General features: G+C 39.6%; 1 protein-coding gene across 1 annotated transcript in view; it reads right to left on the bottom strand.

Annotated features, from left to right (window-relative positions):
- DOCK2 (dedicator of cytokinesis 2) overlaps positions 1–22,914 on the bottom strand; it is a 263,188-nt gene that overhangs the window by 60,555 nt on the left and 179,719 nt on the right. Inside the window, exons 30-33 of the mRNA XM_053376513.1 lie at positions 10,240–10,318; positions 5,016–5,116; positions 4,871–4,929; positions 769–917 (exon numbers count right to left, since the gene is read on the bottom strand). Coding sequence (XP_053232488.1) covers positions 769–917; positions 4,871–4,929; positions 5,016–5,116; positions 10,240–10,318 — 388 coding nt within the window. The remainder of the gene's footprint in view (positions 1–768; positions 918–4,870; positions 4,930–5,015; positions 5,117–10,239; positions 10,319–22,914) is intronic.

Below are 22,914 nucleotides of genomic sequence, written 5' to 3'. Positions count from 1 at the left end.
ATCTAAAGGTCAGGAGGAGAAATTAAAGTGTGGATCAATTAAATGACCCCTCCAGAGATCCATAGACAGATATTTGGGAGAGAGACAGTGTTAAGGGGCCAGAAGACCATTAAAGAACTGTTGTATCTAAATACAGGTAGCCCAATATGTATGCATTTATTTAACTGTATTACTCTTCATGAGCAATTTGCCATGCTTCGTTATAACTTTCCCAAGTAAATGTGCTAGAGACTTGTTTTTTAAAACAAAAGCTGAAAACTCACAGAAGGTGCATTCCCACACAACACACACACAACTCATCATTGACCACATCACTTTCCTCCATGAAGTGTTCTAGTTCTAGATTAATTCATTCAACCACATACTTTGCTTCTCACTTTCATTTAGGTATTTCATATCAATGTAATTCATTTCATCCCACATAACAAACTGCTCAGAGTGTATACACACACACACACACACACACACACACACACACACACTCGGCATATTTGTGAGTCTGATTCTGTAAGGATGACTTCTTAGGTTACGTGTTTCAGATGAATGATATGTTTATGACAGGAAAAGGCCACATTAAATCACTGATAAACTCAGTCTTCCATATCTTTGCCCAACAGTGCTGCAGCTCTTTCCCTTCTTTCTATAGCACTCACCTTTCTATAGAAAAATGTCAAGAATCACAAGCACCTTTCTGGAGTATTCATATAATATTGCTGTTATTTAAGCATAATGGCAGTACTGACAAACACTATGTGAAGCTAATAATACCTTTCTGAATTCTCCAGTGTTTCTATATTCACACAACATCATATCAAAGAAGATTGGGATGGTGGCTTTCCGTAACTCAGCTTCAGGAATAAGGGTCATCTCTAAGATGGGTCCAACCATTCCAGGAATAAAGCGGATTTTATTCTGCCCTGGATCAAAGTGTGAAAGAGAATATTAAAAATGGGACACAATGCATGCAGACATTTTGTGTAGCTACTCTATTATTTTAAAAAACTGTTAACCAGCCTTCACCATACGTGAAATCTGCTCAAAAGAGAGATGTACAAAAGTGTGTATAAAAAGAGATTCACACACAACTTGCAATTTTAAATCAGCAAATGACAAAAGGACAAGGGAAACACAAATTAAAACCTCAAAAAACATTATAAATAAAAACAATCTCAAAGTTTCATATATCTTAATGCTTCAGTTTTAAATAATTGTTTTGCATACATATATCATACACATTTAAGAAGTTGTTGGTTCAATTCGGAAAAATCCTTCCAGTGGACTAAGAAATGTCCCATCACATAAGTTCTACGGGTCTTCTGCTTCTTGCCCCAATGTAGTGGAATGGACAAGACTATTCCTTCTATGCTAAAAGTCCAGATTCAGTACTTTTACGACTATAAAGACTAGTATCTAATGCCCCTCACCCACATCATAGTTTGATGAGTTCTGAATATCTTGTGCCTCAAGCTTTCCATAAGCTTCCAATTTCCTCTTCCACTTACTAAGAACTGATGTTGTGTAGTGCTTAAGAAGAACATGGATTATGACCTGTAGTTCAGCTCAGCCATAAATACACTTGCAAGCCACAAGCCACTATGTTTAACCACCCCACTAAAGATGTATAATATTATTAGCCTTCTTTGCACAAATAGGCATTCATGAAATTCTTTGAGCACCCCATTAAAAGAATAACAGCAAACTATTACAATGAATAGTATAATGAAGAACATTATAGAAACAATGCTATCATCATTATCGAGAGCAGAATTATTGATCATCATTATTGGTAGTCGTGGAATTGGCACTACTACAGGTGCCATATAATACCTGTTCTGCATTTGTAAGAACTCAACTGTTTAGTGTGGCAGCATGTACACCTGGAAACTACCTGCCTACTGAGATCAAGCAGGCACCTTCACTGTACTCTTTTTGGTTCCTGCCTAGATTCACAGAAGATTGAGGTAATTTTAATCTGTTTTAGTATTTTAACTTTTGTATGTTTTAAAGTGTGTTTGTAAATGTTTCTGGCTTTATCTTTTAGTAAAACATTTTGAGGGATTTTTTTTTCTTTTTAACGAACCAAGTAGTGTATACGTTTTATGAAATAAATAAAATACATTATTGCGGCAGTCTTACATACAGCTTAACTTTGCAAGACCACAAACTTGCACTGCTGCTATAGCAGATTTGCAATTCGAGATGGAATGCCGACTCTAGAAGCACCTCACAATATCCTAGGTAGTGGCCAACTGACATGGAGTCAGTTTCAAACATCTCATTGCTGAGTGTGCTTGGAAAGGAAAATAATTGGAAACAATAGATTTCTTCACCCCTTCCCATCAAAACCCATCTATCAGACAACATTTTACAGGAGCCATTTGACATGTCCTCTTCTCTCCATCACAATGGACAAAACTTATCTGCCTTCATTCCTGGATGACTAATGTCAGCCATTAGAAAGCTCAGAATAGAAATAGTGTCCTGCTAACTCTATTATAGATTCGCTGTACAATGGCTTAAAAGCCATATGAAATAGAGAGTCATCGGAGTCTGCCTTAGGAGACATTTGCAATTATGACAGACGATAAAAAAAATGAAGAAATGAGGTTGCAAATGTCATCTCTAACAGGAAAAAACAGCTTTTTAATATTCTTAAAATATGGCTTTTTGCAGGACAAAATCAAATGCAGAAAGACTCAAACAATTTGTTTGTTAGCTTTAATGCTCTTTTCCTAGAAATCCTTAATGATGCCTAATACTTCAGGGAAGGTAGATAAAAAAAACCCAAACACGAACAGTTGTGGTCTGATTTAGGATTGATTTGTAGCAGTACCGCCTAACACAAGGCACCTTGTAAAACCACAAAAGAGCAGCAATCCATTCCCACATTGGAGCTCATTCCTCAAGGTCTCATTTCACAACCAGAGCTGCTCACACTTGTATAATAGGGACTAATGCAATTGCTTGGATATATTAGACCTGCCCCATATCCATTATTAAATCTTGGGGTATTTTCCCCCTTTTTTCCTTTTTACAACGTTCATACCACCCAGTAACAAATGTTCTCCTGGCAGTTTACAGTACTAGTAAGTATTTCTTCTGCAGAGCAAATAGCAATATTTAGGGGAGGCAACTTTGGTTGGGACTATGATACAAGGAGATATGGCACAGGGTTTTTGTTTTCTAAAATAAATAAATCCTCCCACAGCATAGAGATCCTGATCCCCCTTCTCTCCTCCAGCTGCTTTTAACCTTAAGAAAAACCCTGGTGAAAGAAAAATATTTTAAGTGAATACATTTTTTCCTAGAGATAAGCATGCACATCATGTATTGAATATGGCCTTTCCCCTCAATAATAATAAAGCTGTTTTCAAGATGTGCTTTAGTGGCTTTAAAAACATGTGTGGAACAACAATCCTGTTCTTTTTCATTTCCACTGGATATTAAGCAGCTGTTTTTACAGTTTCTGTTGTTGTTTTTAATCTCAGCAGAAATAGTAATCTGTACCTAAAGCATCTTTTGTTTTAGTACCCTATTAAAAATCAGCTGAAATAAAAGAAGAGACCCATCTGGATGGAAAAATAGTAATAACTATGAGAAACAATAAAAATCCAAAATAATTTTCATTCTCTACATTACATTTTCAAACACACATCTATACCAAAGGAAGAACATTTGAACATTTGATTTCAGTAAGGCTTTTAACAAAGTCCCCCATGATATTATCGAGACGAAGCTAGTAAAATGTGGGTTGAACGAGCTAACTGTTAGGTGGATTTGTAGCTGGTTGACTGACAAAACCCAAAGAGTTCCTTGTCATCCTGGAAAAAAGTTGACAAGTGAGGTGCCGCAGGGTTCTGTCCTGGGCCCCTTGTTGTTCAAAGTCTTTATAAATGACTTGGATAAAGGAATTGAGGGGAAGCTCATCAAATTTGCAGATGACACAAACCTGGGAGGGGTAGCTAATGCCGCAGAAGACAGAATCAGAATTAAAAATGACCTTAACTGGGCGCAAGCTAACAAAATGAATATAGGATGGTGGACACCTGGCTTACTAGCAGTACATGTGAAAAGGATCTAGGGGTCTTAGTGGACCACAGGCTTAACATGAGTTAACAGTGTGATGAAGCAGCAAAAAAAGCTAATGCTATTCTAGGCTGCATCAACAGAAGCATAGTGTCCAGATCAAGGGAAGCACTAGTACCACTCTATTCTGCCTTAGTCAGACCACACCTGGAATACTGTGTCCAATTCTGGGCACCCTAATTTAAGAAGCATGTTGACAAGCTGGAATATGTGCAGAGGAGGGCAACCAAGATGATCAGTTTTCTTTTTTCTTGATGATAAATGAGAAGCTGCAGTGCCAGCCTAGGTATTTGCAATCTGCAGACAAAAGATCAAAACATATGCCACTCTCCTTGGACAGGAGTTCTTTTAACGACAACCAGACACTGGAGTCCGGAATACAGTGTCCGCTCATGCAACTGACACTCCAAGTGGACGAGTTCAGTTTGATCTGCCTGAATGTCAGCTTTCTGAAGCTGTCAAAGATACAAAACCTTCCAGGGTCTCCCAATGTGTTCCACTGCAAATGGAATTTCTTCTGTTACCCATCTTTGCAATACTTTCCCCCTTCTCATCCTCTGCATATTCCAATCCCACGACACTTGGTACCTTCACACATTTAGAAGTTATTTTATGCCATACACAACCCAGCCAACAAACAAACAAACCTATAAATTGCAGGATGGAGCCACTTTAAAACACAAAAATAAACAAAAATAAATGTAACAGCTCATCTGATCTTATTAGAAATGTTCACTCAACACCTATTTGAGGAACATCTGTGTTCCTGACTGCACTTACTTACCAAGTTTGTACCACATGTCACGAATAGCAAACCCAATCAAGCGTCTCATGTCTCCATATCTGTAAGAGAAAATAGAATACACTTAGTCATCATCAAAGCTTTGTTGTGAAAATGAGAAGAAAATATAGCTTTCAAGAAGACTTACTTGCTCACAATCTTTATGCACTTTGCATGGGAGAATTGTTCCAGCTGCAAAGAATCCTGGGTGATAAAAGCCACAGCAAGATGGAAATAGTTGTTCCACAGCTGTAAATTAAGCAGAAGACAGACCCCTGAATAGTTGTAATGGGTTTCACCTAAAATGGGAGGTGATATTAAGCTGTGTGAAACCTAAATAATTTATGAAGGCAACCAGCCGAAGCAGTGCGAGGTTGGAATATTATGCAAAGTTGGAAGCTCTTATTACCGTGCAATTAGAATAAAGGCAAGAGTGTGATTTTTATACCCGTTGGCCTGCATTCCCTCAGTAGCATCAGGAGATTCATATGGGGTTCATTAGCTAATAACAATAAACCACAATTTACAGCAGTGCCTGTGAAATGCTGCATATCCCAAGTTAATCACAACTCCCCAGATCCAAACAACCAATGTAATTATAGTGTGTTATGGGGGCATATGTTAACCATAGCTTTGTGAAAACTCCCAGTGTTTCTGATGAACTAAATGTTATCAGAAGAAAAGTAAAATACGACCAAGAATAATTTCTATTCACGTCAAACTTCTATTCATTCACATGCAGTGAAATCTTTCAAAAAGCTCAGAATTCTGAGGAATAAAAATGGGAGATGAAGATGAATAGATGGGAACTTTTGCCCACCATCTTTCATGAATGAAAGGCAGAAGGATATGTTTTCAAGGAGGTGGTGGAAAAGAATTGTCTGCAGAAGGGCCCCTAGTTTATTGTGTCAGTACAGAAATGCCAGTATACGTTGAGTCTTGCAGCAGTGGAAAAGCATTTATTCTTTCCCACAATTGTGGTGATTTTTGCATCCCACTGCAGCCCACCCACCCCACCCCAATGCCTCTTCTCAGGATGTTCCAAAGGGAGTGACTTGGGGCTGCAGTGAGGAGGAAGAGCCAGGGAAACTGAGCCAACTTCAGGAAAAAGCAGCAAGACAAAAGGTTGAAAACTCTTCATAAACCGTATGACGCATTACGCATAAACCAGAACTCTACTGAATCTATTAATTCATAGCTATGACATCGTCTTTCACTGTGGCATTGAGCAACTACCCTAAGTTTACTTTCAACCTGGTCTGCTAGCAACACCCCTATGCCAGCACACTTTTTTCACACATAATGCTGCAGTAATTACCGGAGGCGAAGGGATCACACTGTTTTTGTACTTTTCCAATCTCTAAAATTAGCATATTTACCTCCCTTGCAATAAATCTCATTTATATTCACATCACAGTTCAATCAGACCCTCAAACAGTATAATCTTTGCAAGTGTCACTCTTCCACCACGATTTATCAAACAAACTTGGAAAAGGAACGAAGCATAAACCGAATGGTACTATCAAAAAGTAGGGTCACATAATTTACTACTATAATTTGATAGGAGGCAAACTGATGAAAAACTAATCAGGGTCAGCAACGGAAATATTTATTGAAGAGCGAAGTAGAACTGTTCTTTTTTCACACACTGAAAAATTGTTTCACATACACCTCCCAATCTACCAATTTTATTTTCATTGCCACAGAGCCCAACTGATGCCTAAATTCATTTTTTGCTATTTCAATTCTAGCAACTGCAGCCAGAAGGGGGTCAAAACACTTTTGGGGGAAGATTTTGCTGCAACAGACAAACATGACTGCAGCTTCTGATACAGCTAGAGTTAACTGTGAGGGAACAAGGAGTGTCTGAGTGGCATCAGTGTTATCCTAATTGCTCCCTTTGTGTAACTGTCAGAAACTGAACAGGCACAGAAAAGGAATTAGCTTCTGTTTGCTCACAGAAACCCTGCCGCTGAGTCAGCAGATGGGTGCACTGAAGAAACAAAGTAAAACAAAGCCCCTTGCCCCTTTTCAGATCCCTGTTCTGCCCCTGCCATGTGACTAAGACAGCAAAATGCCCAGCTTCAGAAGTGTCACTTTGCTTTGACATTTCCACAAGCATTAAATTCACTTGAAAATAAACACTTGCTCACAACAGATACACTTAAAATGTCCACAAACTGAAAAGGAACAAAGAAAATATATTGTCACAGTCTCGCTGAATATAGTGGAATTCAGTGTTCCTCTTCTAGACAAGGAAAAGAAGTATGGCTGATGGAATGGAATGGAATGGAAAGAAAATACAAATAAATTCTGTCATACTTTGAGATTGCATTTCTTCTGTAAGCACTGCTGATGCAGTTTGGGCTATCGCTTTTCAAAAACCAGTCTCTAAGAGGGGCATGAGCAGTGGAGGCTGGCCCATTAGGGAAAGGGAGGTGCTTTCCGACAAACCTACAACCCACTCCCCTTCTCTGTTTCTTACATTTATATTCAGTACATCACTTCACATTTAGAGACACTCAGGACTCATTTCTGCCCATTGTCTGTGCTGGTCAACTATCTCTGTTCAGCACAGTCAATCACAATCATTCCTATGGTCCCACCCCAGTGTCTAGAGATTAACAAAGGGGTTTTAAATAATAAATTCTAAAAGGAAGGGATTAGGCCTTAGAAGGGGCAGAGGACCAATATGAATCTCCATTTTCATTTGATTTTCCACTTTTCCCAATGGAGTAAATACTAGCCAATCAGCAGTCCCTTAGTAAAAGTGATTGAGGGGCAGGGGAGGGGAGTCCACTCTCTGTGTGTATGTAAGCAAAAGGAGAGAAAAAACAATTGGAACTGTTTGTGTACACACACAGAGAGAGAGAGGAACAGAAAGCAGCCACATGTGTTTTTTGTATTCCAACTCCCATCAGCCTAGCTAACATAGCCAATATTCTAGGATAATGGGAGTTGTAGTCCAACAACAACATCTGAAGGACCTCAGTTCCCCTCCACATCTTAGAGGTACCTACAGACAGGGAGAGATTCCTTATTTATATATTGACTTAATTTTCTGCCTGTATTTAGCATATATCTCAATCTGAAAGCATGACTAGTGAGTCTTTGGGGTTGGGGCAAGGAGTTAATCATTAAACGTTTCAGTGAGAATTAGGGAAAGTAGGCATTTATTCCACAATCTGAAGCAAAGTTCCCTGATTTGCACCTACTGGGCCAGAGCTTGGATCAGAACCTAGCTAAATAGATTAGGCCACATTCCTATGGACCTTTCTAAAACAGCACTTGCTAGAAAAATGTCTATAGAAATGCCCTGAAAACAGTCTTATGTTATGATGGGGTGTCTGATTCTTGATAAGTCTGTAAGGGGAAAAAGATGGCTGTCCCCTTGTTATCTTAAGTGACCCCCCACCCATATAATGCTCCTGTGAAACTAACAGGGACATTGCATAAAAGAAAGATGGCTGCTGCGTGGACAGGTGTTGTGCACCTAGGATTCTGCAAAATGAGTCTGACAATTTTGAGAATATACTCATGTATATTACCCTTATACTATTTTTAATGTAATGTACTACTGTTTTTAATGAAATCAGCTATAACCTGTGTGAATGACAGACGAATGAGTGAATATTTGGAAAGGTGGCTCCGCAAGGGTGCTAAAGAAGGATGACATGTTCCAGTGGTTGATGGCTATCTCAAATAAACAGGACTTTGCTTACAGCAAAACATCAGATGAAAGGAAAGCAACATTCCTTGGAAGAGGAAATGGCATGTTCCAGGACAGCTGTGCCCACTTGCCTAGAGGCACTTCAATAAGGCTAGATATGACAACTTTTGGGTCACATCACCAGAAATGCAAGTGAATGTTTGCAGTTAAAACTTCAGTCTACTTGTCACGTACCAAGAGACTGAGCCAAGTAACTTTGGTGTGGTGATAGAAACATTTAAACACCATTTTCAGCAATACCCAAAGGAACTATGAAAACCTTCCACCATTGCCCTGCTCCATCTATCCCTCAGTTTTACTAGACTGGTCAATTTGTTAGACAAGGCAACTACTTTTGGTTATTAAACACCTGTAGAGCATTTGTGGATGTGCTGTACTACTGAAAGCACTTGAATAGATGCAATTAATAAATCATTTTTGAAGAGTAGCACCGTTGTCTTGGTCTCTGTGCTTTACCCCCTCTGATCCAGGTTTAGGGCTGGCCCACCCAGGTGGCAGGATCCACAGGGACAGCAGATCTGGCCTGCAAGGAGTGCATTGCTTGCTGTTGCCACAGTGGTTGCAGCACCCTCCTTGCAGGCCAGATCTGCCGCCTCCTTGGCAGCTCACCACTCTGCAGTGCTGTCTCTATAGTGGCCTCTAGCCAAATAGGAAGCGCTGCTGGTCTCCTTCCACCACGAGGAAGGAAATGGTTAGGGACGGCACCTTAGGGTCTCCTGGGCTCTGCACCCACCTGGGTCCCTTTCTCCCCTGCAATGACCTTTGAGTCCCTTTTCAGCGATTGGGTAAGGTTAATTAGATTCTTCCCTTGTTCCCAATGAAGTGCTTCACTCACCCCTTCTTTCCTGGCAGGGGGAGGGGGCGCTATTTTGTGGTTTGCCTCAGGTGTCAAAATGCCTTGGTCCTGCCGTGCCTGGGTTGCATTCATGACACAGACATAGCACATCATAACATATTACTACTTCCAATGAATTTTAGACGCATTTCCCAACAAACATGGCAACCACCATGCTTTCTACTTGCCCCAAGTAGCTTGGAGCGAAGAAAGGAAGGAGCGAAGAAAGAAGAAAGGAAGGAGCACTTGGACCACCTCATTAGGTATGGGGGCCACATGCCAATGGTGGATGGGGCAAGAAGCCAAAGTGGCAAAGCAACAAATGTGACTGTTTCCTTTGCAAAGCAAACTACATTCCAGCCAAAACTAGCAGGTGTACACACACACACACACACACACACACACACACACAAAAGCACCTGGAGAGTGTGAAGCAAGGCTTGTGAGGGGTGTGACCTGCATGTGTGTGGTCAGAAGATAATTCCAAGCGTCAAACTGAGGGGCCTGGACGGCTGTATTTGGCCCCCAAGTCTGAGGTTTCCTATCCTTGCCTTATATTTTTGGAGTGTTCATGATCATAACTTTCAACATATAAGTGTAGCAGACTAAGAACATTACAGGAGTCAAAATATCAGTACCTGCTCACAGAGCAATCATTTCCCACATTGACTTTTATCTTCCAGATATGCTGTGATAGAATATTGATAGAGAATATTTGCTACTGAAATAACTAAGTAATGGAAAAACATACGTTCAGTTCTTGGTTTTGTTAAAGGATAATATAAAAGAAATAAGACAGGTACTTACTTGTTCTTCAAAATTCATGTTTTCCAAAAACTTCTGGTTCATAGTCTCGGAAAATTTGTTGATAGCTCTCAGAAACACCCTAAAGAAATAATTGAGTTGAAATTTAGAATGGAATTTTATCATCTTAGCTAGTATTAAAACACAACTAAAGTATGAATGATACACCCATAGAATACAAATTGCTTGCAACAGCATATAATTAATAGTATATTATACAGAGGGAAAACATTTCTTTCAATTTCTGGTATGCAATATGTTCTAATTAGTACCTGCCACAGAAGAAAAGACCCTGTCTTTTTGGTCTGCTGCACAATTACAGTTTGTTCTTGTGAATACAGCATAGTAGATTTTTCACATTCAAGTTGCTTCTTCAGACTTAGAAACCCTTCCCCTCTTTTAATTGTGTACAGCTAACTGATCAGCCAGGCAGAAATATTAACTTCTTTAATTATTTAGATTGACTTTTAGCTTATTAGAAATAGCCTCCTACATAATGCCCAGCAATGTGAAATATGAAATTACCCTATTTATTTACCACTTTCTGACTGGCTATACATGATGTCATTTAAATCAACACAACCATTTTTTGGTGCAAAAAAATTCATGTAACTACTGCTTTTAGTAATTAAACAGAAAGACAGACTAATATGTCTTCCCTGGAAAAAAACACATGATGGCTTATTAATACAAAATATTTCAACACCCATTCCCTCTTATTAATAGAGAGACTCTGGCTTCTGACACCTCCCCGTTTCTGAAAACAGACCCCCACTTAACACTGCTTAATATGTTACTCCTGGAATTTGGGCGAAGAGAATTGGGAGAGCTAGAATTTGTAGGAAGAAAACACTTGGAGGGCTTGTTGCATGCACAAATGTGTTTTTTGGATCTCAGCAACACTTTAAGTAAAAAGAACAATTTAATTCATTAACATTTGCAGACATTAGTCACTAAATTATCTTCTCTTTGGTGGCTTTTGTAAAATGTATACACACGCACACAGGGATAGCAACTGGTACACTTATTAGCACCCCATGACAAGCATTCGTTGTAATGCATGCTTTTTATTATGATAAAACTGATCAAATAACTGCACAATATTGTTTTGTGTTAATCCATGTGTATTGCCTTGATCATTCTGCTGTGCTATACAAAGTTGTACCAAACCATTTAACAGTTGGTAAGGTTGGCTTTACATGAATTAATTCTGGGTTTCTAACTGCCATTTAGCAGCACAACAGAAGCATCCTATGCTCATACTTTTACTCATGGTTAACAAACCAAAATATTAATTGCGGAAGAAACAACATAATGCCAAAAATGTGGGAAAGTGAGAGATAATCAAATATCTGGCTACAAGTGTGCACCATTTGACTGTGCCTTGGCAATACTATCTGACTTACATTTAAGGAGATACAATAGAGGGAACAATTTTTTTGTACTTGCAGGTATGCCTACAACCTTTCCAAAGTAAAAAGAGAGTTTTGCAAGTTTCCACACACACTTCTTATCTGAGCTAGTTAAGGTATTGTCACTAAGGCTTGTAATATAATGTATGAGCAAGGCCTGTTTTACTTCTGGATCTATCAGTGTTCTCTACTGCTTATAACATTTCCTTGTGCAATTGCAATCATACATATGGCTAGTTAGATGTTGTAGCTTCCCATGTGTAATGTAAACCACATTTCTTAGCCAGCTCAATCTCTTTTAAAAGTGGGGAATAATTAAACTTGAAAATGTACATGTATACCTAGATAAAATGACCAGATTGTTTAATGAACTTGTCTTTTCAGAGGTTTCTACTACTTCAGCATCAGTCCAATCAAAATAGCAATAGGTTGACCCAAATATTCACCCACCAAATGTTCTATTAAAATATTTCTGCACCTCAGTAGAAGGGAAGGTATCTAAGATCTGGGGGGGGGGTGTATAAAAAATATTTCCCTACCCTAATACTTGTGCTATTTTGAGGGAGACATGGGACACCCCTCAGAGCTTAGATCTGGCCTAACTGAAATCCACCCTAATCATCACATATAGAACCTAAAATGGCAGCCACAAACTGCCAACAGTTTGGATTCAGAGCATACAAGACCTACTGCTACAGATCATGTAAGTAACCAGTATGACAGGAAAAGGATTGGTGTGGACATTTTCTTGTTCCTCTGTATGCAAAATACAGTGAAGATGAGATACCTTGAAAAGCGCAGAGATAATTGCAAGAATGGAAAAATGTCAAATTTGCTACGTGAACGACAGACGCAGTTTGACAATAGTGTGACAATCTACCAATTCACAAAGAGAACACGTTGCAAGATGGAATTGAACACAAGAAATGACAACCCATTATGAATGTGAAAATTTTCAGAGGCACAGATGTCTGATGTATGAACTTTGGCAAGACTTGTCATGTAGCCATCAGAGTGATGAAGTGATTTAATTTGAATGGACTGTTTTCTGGTAGGGCAAAATGCTTCCTTGCAAAATTCCTAATGCTGTATCTTCTATGGCAAAGTGAATAGGCTCACACTTCAATATTTCTTTTGAAAGAACTGCAGCAGTTTGTTTTTTTACTATTCTATTCTAACTGCACTCTAAATCCATTCTGTCCTGCCTCTCCAATAATTTGCTTCTTCCCATCTCATCTTCTAATGTTTTAGGACTGCTGTTGGTCTAATTTTATATTTTCCCTTCTACGAACCAGTAATTGTATTTGAATTTAGAGTATTCCTCGAGTGCCTAGTATTTTTTTAATTCACCTGCAGGAAAACTTAATGCAGATGTAAGTTTAGGCTGCAATCCAAAGAAACATATAGGTATTTCCTTTTCAGGCTTGAGGCATCAACGTTTCCAAAGTCCTCTGTAATCTATTCCAAGTTTTTCTTTTAAAGCAACGGGATTTGGGCAAAATATATTTTCAAAAAAGTAAAGCTCAAAACTTAATGAAAATCATACTAGTTTTTTGCTAGTTTCTCATAGATAGGAAGATTTTGAAACAGGTACTTCAAGAGAAATGATCCTCTATCTGAATCCCAAGAAGGAGCAGTCTCTTGAGGATGCTGTACAAGATGCTCTCTCACGAATGCTTAAATTTGCATTCAGACTAGAGTTACAGTCTTTAGTCATACAATTAGAACTTTAAACCACCTGTCAAAACTTTGGCTGAGTACAGTAAATTTAATATATTTACTTTTGCAACAAAGGAAATGCTCCAATGAGAGCAGCAAGCGCTAAGATAAGGCAGAAGAGAAAGGAAGAATTAGGCTGATCCCTGCAATTCCTACATAAAGGCTCATACATTTACATGAGGACATGGCATTGTGATGTAACATGATTAGGTTTGTTTTTGATGTATTAGCTAGTTACCTGGTTAATTCAACCCATACTCAGGCCCATGTTGAAAGAAACTGATACAGTTCATAATCCTAGCATATGTTTGTTGCCTAGCAGTCTGGATATCAGCTGAATTATTCATATGAGCAATACATTTATTTATTTAACCAAAGGTGATTAGGAAGTATACAAAGGTTGAAAAACGAACTGAAAAATTGTTGTGCACTTGTGTTCAGTTACTGATTCTGGATAAAAGTACACAGTCTGAGAGTGCTATAGGGTCTGCACTAGCTCTCTTCAGCAATGGTCTTGCAAATGGAGACCCTTTTTAGAACCCAAAAGCAAGATATAAATATATTCAGCGCAGTAGATTTTTTAACCTCTTTCTTTGAACTGTTCACCCCCATGGCATATCACAAAACTGATTTGAAACTCCCCTCAATATCAAAAGCCATTTACCATGCTACATGGAGGAGCATGCTGTTTCAAGAAATATAAGCCAAACCTCCGCTGGACTTGCGGAACTTCTTTCATGATTCTTTGGATCCTGGCCCAGATTTTCAGCATGTAACAAATCAAAGAACTCCCTATAGTACTCCTGGGCTTTACATACTACTTTATAAAAGGAGAACATAACTGATTATATATAAAGAGCAGATGACAAATGCTTTCTGTGAATTGTACTATTTGTCCTCCATTCCTCTCCTGAAATATGAAAGTGTATTACATATTTGTTTTCCTTCGGGCAAAGCATCCACTGTGATAAGAGCATAAAGGATTACAAGCCAATACAAATGCGTTTCACTTTCATCTTCCCTGAGCTTTGTTGAGATACAGCAAATGCAAGAGGATGCTGCCTTTACACTTGACTCCACTATTGAAAAAATATTGAAAGAGATAAAGAAAGTGCTGTGCTTGCAGTGCTAACTTTAATTTTTCACCTTGAGGCAGCAAGAGAGAGAGAGAGAGAGAGAGAGAGACTGGCCGCATGAGAGTGTATTGTGCATAGGGAGGCAATAAGATTACTACCTCAAAGCAACTATTAGAATAGTACGAAACGGGTTTATAGTGAATCAGCAAATTCTCCCTCAAAGTCAGATGCATAATAGCTTTAACTATTGTCTTCCTGAAACTGCGTCTTTGAAAATGAAGGTCTCATTCAGAAATAAAACCAGAATATATATATAGAGAGAGAGAGAGAGAGAGAGAGAACAGTCTTTGGGGTTTACAGATTACTTCTAAATAATCTAAGGACTGGGTGTGCAGCTCATATACACAACTGCATTGTGCAGATGGAATAAGAAACTTCAGTCACACATTTATATATTGCTTGAGTTAAAAGGGTTGCTTCATACTTCTCATTTTATTGGTTAGTGGTCATCTACATGCAGAGAGTATGATGTAAACAGTAATGTGTAAAATACATTGCAAGGCCTCTTTGGAATAACTGTAACTGAATGAGCTGGAAAAGTGTTTATTGTGTAGAAGCTCAAAAGAGGTCAAAGACTGAAGTTCCTCACTAATCTCATACTTGTTGAGCAGTTTATAGATGAAGTGAACATACTCTCTGGTGAGTCTTGGTGACTCAGCTGGCCAGCTGTGACATGCATATCTCCCCTGAGATGTTCTGCTTGCTGTCTGTGATAATGCATGGCTTTCTATCCAGCTAAGGAGAGGTTCTGATTCTGCAGCGGATTATAAACAAGTCTCTCCTTGGCAAGTGATATAAACTTCCATTGTGATACTATGCACTCTGACAAGCACAATAGTTTTTCTCAGCTTGCAATGCAGAAGAATTTAGTGCCATGTTGCCTGCCCAGAGTCTAAGATACTTGGTGCCTTGGATAATTGTCTAATAATAATAATAATAATAATAATAATAATAATAATAATAATAATAATAATAATAATAATAATAAATGTGTATACTTGTAAATCTCAGGGTGGTTCACAGCATAGAAGCTATCTGCCAAACCTTACTTCTCCTTGGTATTAAGAACCAGGCAGACACATGTTTATAGTAACTTGTATCCTGATTATTTCATATGAAAGATTAGTCAAGTTGTATAATTGTATCTGTTATGACCCCAAACCATGGGACTTCATTGTACATGGTAGAATATTCTGATAAATATTAAACTCAGGTCACTTCTGTGAGGGAGTTCTATCTGTATTGTATTTGGAGTTTCCCAGCCAGGGAACATAGCCCTGCTACCACCCTTAGATTCAGAAAATGTGTCCCCTGTAGTGGCATACTGAACATGCTTGCATGTTATTTACTTGTATGCACAAACTCTATAAATATTGAACAGCAGGTACATCATTTGGGGGGCCATTTTACAGATCACTTAACATTAGCATGGTCTAAGTGAGCAACTACAAATAGGTAAAGGGTAAAGGGACCGCTGACCATTAGGTCCAGTCATGGCCGACTCTGGGGTTGCGGTGCTCATCTCACTTTATTGGCCGAGGGAGCCGGCGTACAGCTTCCGGGTCATGTGACCAGCATGATTAAACTGCTTCTGGCGAACCACAGCTGTGCACAGAAACACCGTTTACCTTCCCGCTGGAGCGGTACCTATTTATCTACTTGCACTTTGATGTGCTTTTGAACTGATAGGTTGGCTGGAGCAGGGACCGAGCAACGGGAGCTCACCCCGTCACAGGGATTCGAATATGTAGAGGTATAATAACTCTTTGCCCCGAAGGAAGCAGCACATCATATAATAATGATTTTGATACAGTGTGTCTGTTTCTTTGGGTTTTCATGAATTTATACAACACATTTTCATGATGAAATAAATCCAACTAACAATAAGTTTTTTAAGGTATGCATTTTGCTTGACACACACACACTCTTAACTATTGTCAACAAAATTAGCTTTCTTGATAAATCAGTTTTATATTATGCTAAACATCTTCCTTTTTCCAAAACAAATTTTCCATCCTCATCATGGAAATGCTGTTCTACTATCAATTTTTATTTAACTTTAATGCCTACTTCTCTGCACAGTTTCAAATATTTTATGAGTGATAAAATTCCAACAAGATCTGCATTCTATGTGCCTGTTTTAAAAAACAGCAACAGAAGTTCTGTGAATGCACAACTAGGTCTAAAGCCTTCTCCAGCTAAAAACAGGGTAAAATTAACTGGAGACTAAATGTAGCATGGTAGACAAAAATATAATGTAGTACGAACATTGCTACAACCATCAACTCTACAGAAAAGCATTGCCATTTATTAACTGCAAAAGTACTTTATCACATAACAGCTTTAAAGGTGGGCCCCAAAGATCCAACTAAAAGGAGCAGCCTATATGTAGGAGGTAAAACATTGGACCCTTTGGAACAGATATTAATACCCTTGACTCTGCCAACTTCTGATTAGTGTTGTCACTGCCTCCAGGCTTAATTAGACGATAGCAGGAAAGACTTTGTAGATTTTGTTACCTGAGGGTTCATAAACTGTTTGCCCCTATGAAATAAGTGCACATATGTTCCTGCACATAGATACTCCCCTCCCCCGCTAATCAGTTGTCATGATCATCTCCCATACTGTGAGTACATGATATTTTCTGATGTTACATTTGGACCTGATCAGGCAAAGCTGTTTTAGCTCCTTTGGTTGCATTTAGTTTAGGATTGCTGCCTCTTGGGGGGGGGGGTTGCCTGCAATATGGGTCTGACTGCTAAAGATACAGAAATGGCTGATTAAGGGAGATGACTGATAAGTAAAGTGTTTTCCTCTCCCCTTGGAGCCCTCTTCTGCCATCTCACCCCAGGCTTGTATTTGCCTGGGTAAGGGACAGAGGGAGCAAATAGGGGGAAAGACTGAGGAAATTGGCAGATTCCCCCTGCCCCAGTTCCCTTCTACTTGCCTCTTGCCCCATTCATGACTTGTGTGTTCACTCTTCTCTTCTTGTAAGAAAATCAGTCAGCCCAATCTTTGGATGAGCTGAGTGACAGCAGAGGAGCAAGAAGTGATGGGGGTAAGAAAACACTGCCCAAACAAATCCATTTCCTTTCCCATCCATGCCTTTCTTTCTCCACTGAGGGTAGACACAGCTTAAGAGCATAAGCCTTGCTGAAAAAGACCACAGAGTCCAGAATTCTGTTTGTAACAGTGGTCAATCAGATGCTTCTGGGAACCTTACAAACAAAACATGAAGACAACAGCCTTCACTGTTGCTTGAGCCTAATGTCTGGTATATGGAGGTGTACCACCTCTTAACTTGTTTAGCTATCAGTTAGCCCTATTATATTATACCCCTATTGTCTATAAGTTTATCTAACCAATGGGTTGCTGTCATGGTGCCTGTGGATGCCCACATGACCAAAAAGACCTTCTGCTGGTGTCCACAGGGTCGCATCCTACCTGCTGAAATTAGGCTTGAAAGCATTATTCAGCAAATAAAATGTTTTTTAAAGCTTAACTTCATACCCTCTAATACTCTGAAGCCCCAAACCAGGACACCATCGTCCCATTATTTTATTATATTTTTTGCAAGAGCACAGCAGTCAATTTGATTGCTCTGATCTCATGCCATGGTCCCCCCCCCCCAAAGTGTCTTTTTCCTAGCGGGAAATCACCCTGTGAAATCGTGAGATCATGGCAACCAAAATGGTTACCATGTTCTCATGATAAGAAGCGGGATGTCCCAGTTTTTCCGGGACACTTGCGGGGTATATAATCGCAGTGGGAGCAATTTCAGTGGGGCTGCTGCATGGGAGGACAGAGTGATGCCATGAGCAGTTTTCTGGTTTACAAACATGCCCACAGACCCAATAAAGGTTGGCAACCTGTGATTTATCCATTTGGAACATAAGGATAACCTTGCTGGATCGGGTGAACTGCTCATCTAGTGCACCATCCTGTCCTGTGAGAATCATGCAAGGTTATTTTTGTAACTATTGTTTCAATGTTTTGTTTCATGTTACTTTATGGCTGAAAAGAGCAAGCTCAAAATATTTAAAATAAATGATTTTTATTTTATTTCATGCTGGTTCAGATTTTCAAGATACCAAACCATGGTTTGATTTTACATCTCAGCTGGGCCAAAGTGTGTTTAAACCTCTCCCTTGCGGGGGGGCATGGAGTGAGTGAGTGGTAGATTTTATCAAACACTGACTGCCAACACTGCGCCATCTTGAAACACATAATGCTGCTCTTAGTTACTGGCACTATCAGGCTGTAAATTCAAAGTGTTCCCCATTCCCTCCTCAATACACTGCATTTTGTTTTTAGATTTGTGTGCGCTGCAGGAAACTCGTAACATAAACTGCTTACTATTGTCCATACAGCAGAAAAATAAAAGCACAAAAACCACAGGGGACATATGGTGAAGCCATTAGGCTTTTGCAAACAACCACCGCTACCCACTGCATTAAAGGTTGTTATATACATTGGCATATAGTTTAGAAATGGAGTCTTTCAATTAAAGAAATGAAAAAGGAAACATTCTTGTTAGAACGATGCATCCCACAAAACATCTGCTACTTTTTGGGATCCATATGTGCTGAGTTATTATCCTTACAGGAAATATGTTAGAATGCAGCCTACACATACACACGCCCTAGGTAACTTTCTTAGTCTATTAGAAAATAATAATAATCTAAGACTCAATTTTTTTAAAAAAAAGAATTGCCCATCACATTGTTGAAAATGTTCTTTTTTAAAAGCTTCTCCAGGACAGTTGGATTTCTGTACTCCCCTGGAGATTAGTCTCCTCAGCTTTGCCACCCATGAATTCTGGGCACCACTGTGGACCATGTTTTAATACTGTTAGTCATATTGTAATGTTTTGAAGGAAGCAGTAGACTTGGCCCCTGGTCCTTCCAGCTCTCCTTTCTTAGCTCATTGCCCGTTTCATCTATTAATATATAGTACCAATAGATTTTCATTCAACTGAAATTTCTTGGAACTTTCTGAGGAGTGTTGGAGAATTTCAACTTCTCCCCCTGACCCCTGAGCAAGATCTGTCTGCACCATCCCTAAATAATGTAGTGAATAATGGGAGGCCATTTTTACTCATACTGTCTCCCCTCCCACCCCGCTGCTGCACAAAGCCATTAAGCCTAGTACCATATTAGGACCAACAAAACAATCACAAATAGTAAGCAAGCTTTTGAAGACTACAGAATTCTTCAGGATGGATTTATATATATTAATAATTGGGGGGGCAGGAAGGAAAATAATAAACACTGGGCAAGTTGTTGAAGCCTCAAAGAGTTGTCTCTAATGTAGCTGTTCGGCTAGCACAGATTTCTGCTTATTTATTTAAATTTCTGCTTCTGCAATGGAACTTTCCCCTACTCTTCCATGCACACACACCCCATATTCTCCATAGGCCTGGAAGACCCTTCAGAGCAGATTTTGAGGCTGTGCAGGAAGACGAAAGGAAGGGGAAGCCCAACAGAATCCTGAAGGCACAGTGTTGGAGACAACCCATAGTGTATAGTTTGCAAAAGTTTGAAGATGTAATGTGAAAAGTATCAGAAAGACTAACAGGACAGTCATATACATGTTCGCTCAGAATTCCATTTCATTGACTTTCCATTGAGCATAACCCCACACTCAACTACCTTGAACCTGGTGGGACTCATTTTTGAATATACATGTATAAGATTACACCATTAACTAAATTAGACAGATTTGGGTTTCTGTTTAGCACTGCAAGGACAAGAAACAATAACAACTATTCCACCATTTTTGAAAATATAAAACCTAACACTTACTCAGAGTTAATCTTCTTCCTTCCCCAGTAAGTACAAAACAAAATGCCATTTGATGTGGGGTAGTGTCACCTTTTGAGCGTGAGAAGCTCAACTTGGGCCTCCGTCGTAGATATTTAAATGCACAGGGTGGATTACAGCTGCTGATCTTTGGCTCGAAGAGGGCCTTCTGATTCAACAGACGCATCTGCTATTGTAAGGGGGAGGGGATTTTTTTTTGTCAGTTCACCCTCCCTCTGCAATTCCCAGTCCCCCATCCCCAAATCAGCTCCAGAGAGTCAGAAAGGGACCCTCCACAACAGTGCAGAAGGTAGCTTTGGGGGATTACAGAAATAAGGGGAAAATTATAAAAATGGCCTCCCCTCCTCTTCTGCTATAGCAGAGATCTCCGGATTCAAAGTCTTTCTACATGCATAACTGTATCAATTGGATTCCACCCATAAGGACAGCAAAGATTCTGGTGGTGTTTTTTTTTTGTTTTGCTCCAAACTTTTAGCAATAAAGGACCCTAGGCATATTGCAATAGGGTGGCAATGCGGACAGAAAGTGTAATCTCACACATGAATTGCTAATGTCAGGAACTGATGCAATGTAAATATAAGGCAATCCCATAGGGGAATGATGCAAGCTGAAATCAATGTGTTGTCATTGCTCTGTAGAATTAAAAATACTGTTGTACTCATGAATAATGCAGATGCTGACATGTTCTTGCTGTGCAGAACAATTTAGATGTGAGAAGTCTTCAGATACAAAGGACTGTGAAAGTTGTGCTAGTATTAAAAAGCCATTATTTAGATTAACAACCTGTACAGTCAAATACTCCAAATGGTGACAAGCATCAAAGTGCAGAAGAAATTTCTACACAAAACTCCTCTTGTTACAGCCAAAACCTCCTCTTCTTTTTTTTGCAGAATGAGACAAGTGGGTAATACTTGCTGCCTACAGAATTTCTCACGCAAAACTAATTGGGGATTGATTTGTAAACAGGAACATAGCCAATATGCATATAGTCCTGCTTGAATCCCTGATGATTAGACCAGCAGCTTTTTTGAACTTCAGAAGAGATGAATCAGGGATGGGGAATGTTATCGGCCCAACAAGCAAGATACCTAACTGTCCCCACCCCTGCAGGCCAATGTTGACAGGTGTGTTTATCTGCTAAAAATGGGCCATAAGTGGATCAGTTTGAGAATTTCCTTGGGGGGGGCTACATTCCCCTACTAGCTATTGTTTATGCATGGGGAAATGGAGTTTATAGTCTATTTATAAAGATCCTGGATTAGCTGTCAGTGTCCAGGTAAGCAGGGCAGAAGAAATAATCAATAGTGCAGACAGGGGGAATCATTAATGACATATGAGGAAGCATCCTCCCCCAATCCCTGGGCATGTAAGCTGGCACATTATTACTCCACAGCCAAGAATTTGCTAAAGTGAGCCTTGGGTAAATTATACCCCAGCTTATGTACCTGGACCCTGCTGTCCAGAATTTTCCATGATGTGCAGGCCAGTCCCCAAGGAAACCCCAAGCCTCCAGCTCAGAGATGGCTTGCAGAGGCAGAGACCACCTTGAGTCTCTTTCCCCCTAGGAAGGCTAGAGAAAACCTGCCCCCACCAAAGGCAGGAACAGCGTTTTCTGGTACCTGCCCCCAGTAAGGCAGTGTTTTGCTTTTGGGGGAAATGCTGGATGTCTATTAGGTACATCTCTAACTGGTGGGCATATGCATCTTGAATCTCTCTGATGAACAATGCCAGCTACAAGCTACAAACAACCGCAGGTACAAGTGAGCCATACAGCACTACAAGCAACAAATAAATTCTGGTGGGGAAGATGCTTACTTGCTTTACTTACAGAGCAATTTGCTACTGTGCTACCAGTGGGTTGCCTCATTTTCAAGGATCTGCTGACAATTCAGCAAGGAAAGGTGCTATCAGATCACCTGCAATTGTGCCCATGAGTGTGGCAACTTGTGCTTGTGCCAAAATAGCAATCCTTCAGATATGTGTGGGGCCAGAGGCCACCTTGTTATGAGATGGTGACAACAGTTTCCCAGTAAAATAAAAAAGCTTGGTCCTATCTCAAATTAAGCAAGAACCAGTTTGAACTCCACTAGCACTGCCTAAAAAATGCAGAACACTTCCACTGAGAGGATAGACACAAACAGAGAGAGAGAGATTTAAAATATGAGCCTGTACTCTTGGGAAAATCAGGTTTGAGACTGATGACAGCAGTCACTCAGAATGAACTGCAAATGAAAAAGGGAAAGAATTCTAAATTTTGCACTGAGACATGCATCTGGAGGAGATTCAGCCTGCAAGTAGATTTGAAACTCCAGGAAACTTGGGTGAGGACGCATTGACTCAGGGTGAGTCTGCTAGGTCTGATTAGTAGATGCTGGTTGCTAATTAAAAAAAGCACAGCCAATGACCAAACTGTCAAGTTAGTCTCTAATCTGCTATAGCAAATTTACACAATTCCAACAGTGCTAATCTAATTTCCTCCTATGTGTCATGATTACAAGCACTGTATCAACATACAATTGATGCTTAATTAGTTATCTACGTAAATGGTCAATTGTTTGTTTATTTGAAACTCCCTAACCACTTGACAAC

Source organism: Podarcis raffonei, chromosome 2 (assembly GCF_027172205.1).
Source record: "Podarcis raffonei isolate rPodRaf1 chromosome 2, rPodRaf1.pri, whole genome shotgun sequence".
Lineage (NCBI taxonomy): Eukaryota > Metazoa > Chordata > Lepidosauria > Squamata > Lacertidae > Podarcis > Podarcis raffonei.
Note: the sequence above shows the minus strand (reverse complement) of the source record. Positions and strands in the feature narration are given on the sequence as shown.